General features: G+C 37.1%; 2 protein-coding genes across 3 annotated transcripts; both read left to right on the top strand.

Annotated features, from left to right (window-relative positions):
* The first annotated feature begins 265 nt into the window (after positions 1-265).
* On the top strand, positions 266-3,549 carry LOC145917703 (tektin-2-like). The gene is given in 7 exon segments (XM_083002969.1): positions 266-472; positions 553-647; positions 883-1,026; positions 1,306-1,528; positions 1,794-1,937; positions 2,394-2,473; positions 3,120-3,549. Coding segments are annotated over 7 exon segments (1,086 nt in total). The 3' UTR covers positions 3,313-3,549.
* Positions 3,550-4,274: 725 nt separating this feature from the next.
* On the top strand, positions 4,275-6,148 carry LOC145917706 (uncharacterized). 2 transcript variants are annotated; one of them, XM_083002972.1, is made up of 6 exons: positions 4,275-4,421; positions 4,845-4,906; positions 4,965-5,046; positions 5,339-5,407; positions 5,493-5,595; positions 6,029-6,148. In XM_083002972.1, the coding sequence occupies exons 1-6, from the start codon at positions 4,356-4,358 to the stop codon at positions 6,076-6,078; spliced, it is 432 nt and encodes a 143-aa protein (XP_082859098.1). In that variant the 5' UTR covers positions 4,275-4,355; the 3' UTR covers positions 6,079-6,148. The 2 variants fall into 2 exon arrangements, with proteins under 2 accessions (XP_082859098.1, XP_082859097.1); XM_083002971.1 differs by having other exon boundaries at positions 5,324-5,407.
* The last annotated feature ends 3,166 nt before the right edge of the window (positions 6,149-9,314 follow it).

The following is a 9,314-nucleotide window of genomic DNA, read 5'->3' as shown; positions in this document are numbered from 1 at the left end:
CTTTTGATACTTGTGATACTTGTGATACTTGTGTTACTTGTGATAATTTTGATACTTGTGATACTTGTGATACTTCAGATGAAGATGAAATTACTTATTAATTTTTCAAATATAAATGGTCGTATTTCTTATTTTAAAAATAAAATGCAAATTTACTTGTTTTGAAAATAAAATGCAAATTGTTTTAATTTATTGCAGTTAATTTTTTTGTCTCAGGGCAATATATTTTTTGATATCACAGTGCAAGTTTAGAAAAGATGAGGCCATGGGCTTTTGTAATCAGTCAGTAGTATTAGTAGAATTAAAGGAAAAATGTTTCTGTATGAGTAAAAGGGGCACCAGGTTAACTGCAAATCAAACTAAATGGAACCAGCATGACAACAATACACGCTTGGATGATCTCATTGATGACATCACAAAGTGCAAGGAGACATTGGAAAGATGTTTGGATGAAACAGATGCAGGAAATAATGTAAGCAAATTTTTTGGCAAACATATTGCGACACTGTTTGTTTTATATTAGCAAGCAAATTGTATTTTGGAAGTAAATAGACACAAAATTTGTTATGTTGGCAGGAGGTGGAAATCATCGACAAGATCGTGTAACAACTTTAGAAAAGGGTTGCTGAATCTTTTGAGCAATTATGGTAAAAAAAATGATAAATTTATCAAGCCAAATAAAAAAATGTCCCTAAAAAATTCATTTTGTATTAACTTTGTGTGTGTAAACTGATGGTCTTAATTTTTTATTTTGTGCTAACCATGGTACTTTCTTGACGTAGACATAGTTACTCTTTAAATGGACACACAATAATAGGTGCTATGTTGAAATAATCAGCATGTAATACTGAAAACTAATTGTTTTTTATTAATATTGTGCAGCTTGTTGAGAGAGGCCCGTCAGCAGTTGGCCAACGATCAGAGAGACAAGTTTGAAGCTCAAGGAATCGACCAACAATGTTACGGCTTCAATAATGAGTCATCTGGAATCTCGTACAAACCAAATCCTACACGTGTTCTCAAAGAGTAAGTCCATCAATATTGCTCTTCATTGCAAGATTCTTCTTGGCACTGATTTACATAACATGCAATCTTTGCACAGGTTTTTAAATATAAAACTAATAGGTTTGATATTCCATTAGAACAAATCTTGGATCTGGAAATCAACCCTTCATTGAATCCAGCCAGCCTATATTTACTGAAAATGTTTTCATGCAGCATTTTTCTACACAGCTGCCATTTTCTTTATTTTTGTCTTGATTTTATACCCACCCTTTACATAGATGCTGTGCTTTTTGTGTGTAGAAGCACCACCCCAGAGTCTTGGCACCAGTTCTCTCAGTACAACAAGGACAGAGCAGAAGCAGAGATGAGAGCGAGTGTGACCCTGCGTGAGGCGATCGATGCTACTCTCGCACAAACCAAAAATGAATTGGAAACTCAACGGACCGCAACCCAGTTCTCGTACCGCAAACGACTTCATGAAATGGAGCAAGCTGAGAGGGAGCTTGTCTGGCAACAGACCAATGTAAGTGTTGTTTCTATCTGTAAGTGCACAAAATAAATAACATATTTTCTGGTTTGCCACTAGCATGAGGACTTCAAACTAGCAGTATTGCAGTACTATATTAATTGATCAAAAGGTTTGAGGCAAGAAAGCTAGCATGATTATTTTGCTTGTGACTTTTTCCACTTTGGTTGTGGAAGTTTTTTGTCATTTTTGTCTTTACAAGTTTTTATGCTCATATTAAGTAGAAATGTAAAAAAGTCGCAATCACAGTTATTTGTTTCAGACGAAAGAAGAAATTGCTGAGGTTGAGGCGGACATTAGAAATCTGGAACATGCAATCCGTGCCAAAGCTGCACCACTCAAGGTTGCTCACACCAGACTTGAGACAAGGACGTATCGACCAAATGTTGAACTATGCAGAGACAAGGTAACAATATTCTTCATGTTTGTAAAAATTTTTCTCAACATAAATTTAATTACATGAGACACTTCTACCAGTTTTATTTAAAATCGAATCATGTTTATTTTTGCCAAGGTTTGCAATGTAAACGAACTACGTATGCAAATGTTAAAATGAAATAAACATCCTAGAGGATATGAAAGTTTCCCGCTGGTTTATATAAAAAGTCACTGTTTTACTGTGAAATTTACTTTTGATTTGGATTTTTAATGTTCCAATGGAGTTTAAAGTTCTGCTCTGATATCCTGAGTTGATTTAAATGTGTCATATAATATTTAAAGCATTTTCAAACAATAGATTTCATTGCTTTACTGTTTGGTAACTTGATACGGAAGAAAGCGGGTACATGGTAATACTGACAAGTGGCTCATCATACAATTCCTATATACACATAGCATTACTTTGATGTGGAATTATTTGCAGCCACAATATGGTTTGACTGAAGAAGTTCACCAGATTGAAGGAAGTATTGCTTCACTGAAGGAGAAGCTTGCCCAGGCTCAGTAAGTTGTGACAATCCATATTTATTTGACGAGCAAAAAGTTGTAACAGCCCATGTTATGGTACACAAGAGGGACTATTGTTTTATGGCTTACCAGTTCACATTTACACTTAATCTGGAATTTGCATTTTATCTGACATATGGTAGACTAAAACAAGTTAAATAACTTGACTGTCAACATTAATTTGGAATTTGGAATTCATGCAAGAAAATGCCCTAATAGTGTTTTAAATAATGGCAATGTTGTGTCCAATACCATTTCTGCATGAAAACTTGTCAGTAACAAACACATTTAAAGTCAGGGAACAGATCTACAATAAACTATTGTGTTAGAGTTAAGTGTGTATTAACTTTTTGTGTAATTTTTTTTTGCTTTATGTTTTTGCTTCGGGGTGTGCAGGAAGTGGTCTGAGGACTCAAACAAGTCAAGAAACCACACCCAAAAGTTGAATAAAATGATGTTAATGATTTAAACCGGGTTCTAACATTTTTACTGGGGGGGACGCTCATGATTCAGTGTCTTTGCTCGAAGTTTTTATCTATATAATTTTTTTCATAATGCTTAAAAGTTAAATGTACCATGTGTTCAACCTTACGGGATATGTTAAGTTTTAAATCGTGCTCAAATGTACATGTTTCTTTTCCAGTCACGCCCGGGACGGACTTTACAAGAACCTGTACAGGATCGAGGCTGACCTGGCGTGCAAGAGAAACTCACTCAAGCTTGACGGGCAGTGTGTTGACGTCAGACGCAAACTGGTTGTGCCGGCAGAGAAGGACGTCATTCAACCCCCACCAGCCCCATCAAGATCAGCCAACTCGATCTGGCTTGAACTTTGAACTTTTCCTTGTTTGTGTTTGTTTTGTGTAAAAAACTACAGCCGATGTTACAATAATATAACAGAGCAATGCCATCACCCTGCGCTTATTAAAAACTCCATACTTTGGACACTGTTTGAGGATGCCTTATATTACTTCGATACGACGAGATTATCGAATTCTCACTGCTTTGTCGTTGTTGTGTGTGTCGTCACTGCATGATGATGTAATTGCTACAATAAATCTGCACAAATCATACGACTCTGACAAGGGTGGTTTCCCACAGATGAGATTTCAACCAACTCCATAATCGAACAGTCTGTCGGGGTTACTCTAGGTCAGTGCTTCCCAACCAGTGGGTCGCGAAGCTATTTCAGGTGGGTCGCGAAGCATTTCTAAATGTTATATTTTTCTATAAGATCACGAAATTATTGCATTATCATTACGTAACATTCGTTTGGTCATATCTCATTGTGGGTCTCACAATAAAACTTGCATTAAAAGTGGGTCGCGAACTGAAAAAGGTTGGGAAGCACTGCTCTAGGTCACTTATGTCGTACCACGAGGCATTTTGTTACCATGCAACACATGGCAAGCGAGCGCCCACTTGTAAACGATTTGGTAATTTTAAAGTTTTCTGTACACGAATAAATATTTCCCAGCGATATTGAAGTTCGTTGTATTCCGTGGAATGTTACCCAAGTGTATTAAGAGAAGCGGTGTGTGCAAACACTGACGAGGAGCTTGTGTACGTTCAAACGCGGTTTCCTTTCGGTTTGTCATGCGCGCGTAATTTAAACTACCGTCATTCTTCCTTGAACTCGGGTTGGTTTAAACTGTTGTTTGAGTTTGTGGAGAAGAGCAGAGTCTTCTAGGCAGGCAATATTTGAATAACTTAAGCCCAATCATAGACGGTATACCGTGTAAACTATAGTTTACATTTTACAGAAACAATTAATTAGCTTCCGGGTCTGCAGGTCGTATGTATTACCCTTGTAAGTGCTGTTATATACATTGCAAAATAGGAATAAAATTGCTTCCAAATTAACACGCGTGCCATATTAATGGGCACAGGTTGGCTGAAAATGAATCAATCTAAGAGTGATGAAAATGCGCCGGTTTATCAAAAGGTAAGCATAACACTGCTTTTATCTTTCGTTGTAAAGTTCAAAATTAACGCAACTTGTTGTTAACAAAATAACTTGTTCGAGGTTTTTCCATATCTCATCAATACATTAATGAGGAGTATGCACATTGTTTTGACCAGTAAGGTCTCGTTTGTGCCGCTGCATGTTGACTGTGACACTGTGATAGCTTTAACACAAGCAGGTACACAGACTTTATGTTACGTTTCGGTCAGCATCGTTCCGTTGTGTACTCAAAAGTACCAAGAAACGAACCACCGTGGAGAGCATATGGCCAAACGATTGCTTGGTATCCGATAGAGCTAACGGCTCGGGTGATAAAACCATACAAGTCGAAACAGTGTGTTCGCCTGAATGCAGCTCTCTTTGATTCTCGCAAACCTTCTGCTTACGTGAATTTTGTGATAGGCCTTTACATGTGACAAGCTCCAGAGAGCAAAAAGTCTTCAACCAACTTCAACTACAGCAAGGTAAACGTGTTAAAAATGTTCCCTAAATTGTCATTTGAAAGAACTTGATCATCCACAGAATTCCTTTAGTTGAGATTCCACAGAATCCAAAACCTGAAAAAGACAAAACTCACAAAACAGTTAGCGCTTCACACAATGAGGTGAGGAACTATTTTGAATACAAGCAACTAAGAATTTAAATATAGACGCCCCAATGCTTTTATTATTGCTTTTATTAAGTTTACCTGTATCTGGCATTGACGTCATTGAGTAAACGTCTCGTTTTAATATTGGTTCCGTCTGCTGTCTGCAAAGTTAAACCTACCTTAAACTTACAGCTGGTCTCTGGGTTAAAATCGTTCATTCCAGTTGGCGCTCAGCAAGTGCTCCGTTTTTTCAATAGTATTTTGTCGTGGTAAATTATCTGTTTTATAACAGCTCTTTGAAACAAAGGGCGCACACTTGTGCAAATGTGGAAGATCTTGCCCGAATTGTCCCAAGCTGTTGGAAAAAATAAGAAAGGTCAGTTAACACAAAATTACCTGTCATACGTTTTTCTGTATACATAAGTTTGGTATCAAACTATTTGTACAACCGCTTGTTGCAGAAAGTTGGCGAAAATAAGGAGTTAGAAGAAAGCTTGGATGATTGGAAGAAGTTGGGAAAGACAGGAATACAGCTTTCAAGGAAATGTGAAAACCTCCAAAAAAGTGAGCAGTTCTTCTGATGCGTCCGTTTTTTTATTGTTTATTTTACAAAGTATAAAAGTTTCAAAAAGCTCACCACACCTTGAAGAAATAGACTTAATAAAATTTTAAATGAAAATGGACCTAAAGACGAGCTTTTTCATTTCTTAAATAATATTAGCATTACACTTCATGTAAACATTCCACGCATAATATTACGAAAATTTTCCTTATTGTAATGTGAAATGGTTCCCAAGTGGGAATTCCTTGTGCAAAAATGGAATAAATTTGTGATGGGGGGAGCTTTGTAATGTAATGTGATTGTGCCGACGATGTTTATACAAAAAATAGCACTTTTTGTAATGTACAATTTGCCAAATATATTATGGCAGTCAATAAGGGACGCGCATATGTTTTAAGTGTCATTATTGGTAGATCCAACCTGTTTTCTTCACAGGTGACAAGGAGGATATTTCATCAATTGCAACTTCCTCGGATGAGAACTAAATTATTTTCCTTCGCAAATTTTTGATTGCTCTTTCTCGCAATTTTAAAAATAAAACTTTCTACGGTTTTAGCAGTGACTTTTGACAATATTTTGTCGCTTGAAATAATCGGGATTTTCGTGCAAGGTTCCTATGAAGATCACAGTTTTTTTTTTAAAGAGACGCATATAGGCCTACGCTATCGGTCTGCCTATACCAGGTCTTCGGAGGTACCAACGTCAGGTACGATGAGTCAAAAATTCACAACCGCACGACAGTCTCTTGGTTTTCAGTGAATATATTGTGCAGGGAAAGAACAACGAATCATTCCGCCAAATCGTTTACAATTGACAGCAGCGGGCTGATTTAATTAAACGTAACAACCCGAGCTATTTAAATATTAACAAAAAGTCTGCATGGTTAAAGTGGGTGATGGCAAGTCTTTTGTTAAAGGTTAAGCAGTGTTTTTGTGGCTTTTACAAAAAAATGCATTTTTTAACTTGTGGGCGTTATTGAATTCTATCAAAATTTAAGTCTCTTCAATCTTAGCAGGCAACTTTATAGCTGCTGCCATGCACAAAATAATTAAGTTATAGCTGAATTCTATATTACGAGGCATACAGGTAATTTTAGTATGACAATAAATACATTTGAGAAAACAATAATCGCCGTGCTGATATTTAGACGTCAGAACCGGTGTCAATTAAAAACGAAAGATTTAAATGTGGGTCATTTTCCAACCCCACTTTGAAAAGACAGGCCTTAGTTTTTTGGACGATAAGAATTTTAACAAGGCGGGCCGCAATATCTGGATCCATAAAGAGAATGATAATAACAATTCCTGCTATTTTGGTTATAGACTTGGTCTATATGATATTATTCCAACTTCCTCGTGCAGAATTTACCCAAGAATTGTGGTCTGTAAGAAGGACCTATATTTTCCAATCGTCTATCAAAATTGTCATTTATTGACATGTGCGAGTTAACAGGAGTGGAAACAACAGAAGGTTTTTTCCTTTTCATGGCGCGAAGCAGTTTAGCTTCAATAGTAAGAGTGTCTAAATCCGTGTCATAATCGGTTGCAAGAACGAGACGGATGTTAGCGGGAAATTTGTCAAAAAAAATCGTTTCAACAAACGCTCTGTGCTGGGTTCTAGCTCGCTGCGCAACAAATCGGAAGGCTTTTTCCCTTGCAAAGATTTGACACCACATTTCCTACCTTTGAGATTTGTTCCTCATTCAAGCAAGATACAGCATAATTGAATTACTGAGACTCAAACTGTTGAACCAAGCCTGTGGCATTTTCGGCATTTAAAATACTAGATTTATATTTAAGTTTCGCCACCAATATTACCAACACGAGGCGTGCTAGATCTGGATGAAGATGACAACCTTATATGTTCCTTGCCAGTAGGCAACGTACTCTCTAAGATGTCAAACCCGTTCGCTTAAGAGGAGTTTCCCCATATTCATTTAACACTGTGACGTTAGATTCTTCCCCAATAGTTTGCAAACCGGGCGTTAAATGACCTGAAGTTACGTTTGATTTGGGCAAAAATGAAATAATTTTCTCCATAAACAGAACAGGACGTAGTTGAATTCCAACTAATTATGCCAAAACGAATGATACAAAAGAGATTTAAAATATTAAAACAAAAAATATAATGAAACAAGTACAATACCAGTACGATTGAATTAATGTTGATCCAACGATGGTGAAGCCCCAATTCTTCGTCCAAATCCTTGTCGATCCCGCGAATTATCTCAAAGTTGTTATTTAAAAGATATGTTGAATGTCGTCGTCAGCCAGAAATGCCACAATCAAGCGAATGAGATGGAAAAAGGGAATATGTTGTTGAATTCCGTGCCCCAAAAGATCCAACCAAAGAGCGAACCAAACCATAGCTCTGTCTACAAGAAGAGTGGAGGAAATTCGGTACTGGCAAGTGGAGTAGATAGAAATTTAGAACATTTCTCGTTGATATATGCCATGGTCTCCTATGGTGCAACAGCGGTATACAGTTCTAGCAATCGGTCTTCGTAGTGCAGAGCAGCAGACTTTGATTTATTCAACCAATTGTAGTACGAAGTTGTTGATTTTGTACAACATGTTGAAGTACTCTTTACAAGTTTTGCACATCAGAAATTAGTTCAAGGTCTTCATATTTATCGTAAAAGCAGCCAGGTTGCCAGCTTTGGATACAAACTACTGCGTTGATTCTCTGCTTTAGCTTAAAAATTTTGCCGTTGATAACAAGTTGGTTGTCGCTGGCAAGATACGTGTTTGAAACCAAAACAAGGGTCAAAAAAGCCATAAAGCACAAATCAACTCAAATCTTGTGTAGTTTGCGTAAAAACAACTACTGAGATAAACTAAAATGTAACTACTTAACTATGTGTTGGTTCCGGATCTGAGCTACTTAAAAGACCTTGCGGTTTGTCGCTGCTTGACGGTCTTTGGTCACTGTTAGAAGGTATTGCAACACCAAATAAAGTTGCTTATAAAAAATATACACCTCGTGTGGATGAAGAAGCGTCTTGTTTCTCGATGTAGTTGGGATTTGCCGTCTCTAATGATTGATTGCCCCTATAGGCAAATTTACTGTAATTTGGTTGTTGCCACAATTATGAACACAAAATTCACCCAGTATCTAGAACAGGGGTTCTTAACCTGGGGTCCATGAAACGAAATAAAATTATTCCGAAAATCCACGTATTTTCCTTTGTCCATAAGGTTTCGCTGTCCACGAATTTTAATTTTTCGACATTTGCAATGTGTTTCTTGCAAAGGGGTCCATAGCTTTTCAAAGAATGTTTTAGCGGTTCGCGATCCAAAAAAGGTTAAGAAACACTGATCTAGAAGGTCAAAGAAAGGCGATACTAAAGCGACGTCAGCACCACATGGAATTTGACTTATCAATAAAAAGGCAATCAATCACATGAAAGAATTGCTTAAACCTTGTCGGAGTTCTTTCTTAAACGTGGGTTGAAGGCATTTTTTTACATTAATGATGCTGATAATATTTTCTGCAAAAAAAACAAGTTTATGGTGATAAGCCACTCTAATTTGCCGCTGGATGTCATCGCAGGTATTAGCGTATTAACAATATATTTTTATGTGTTATGGAACGAAAATTCCCTTGAGGGATTTGTTATCAGTTCGTGCGGAAAGAACATAATATTTGATTAATATACAAGGATTTCTCACGTTTCATGCGCGCAATAACGAACACCGGTTGCAGACGCACTTCAGCCAGC

This window comes from Ascidia mentula, unplaced genomic scaffold (assembly GCF_947561715.1).
Source record: "Ascidia mentula unplaced genomic scaffold, kaAscMent1.1 scaffold_58, whole genome shotgun sequence".
NCBI lineage: Eukaryota > Metazoa > Chordata > Ascidiacea > Phlebobranchia > Ascidiidae > Ascidia > Ascidia mentula.
The sequence above is the reverse complement of the archived record's forward strand: the minus strand, read 5'-3'. Positions and strand labels throughout refer to the sequence as shown.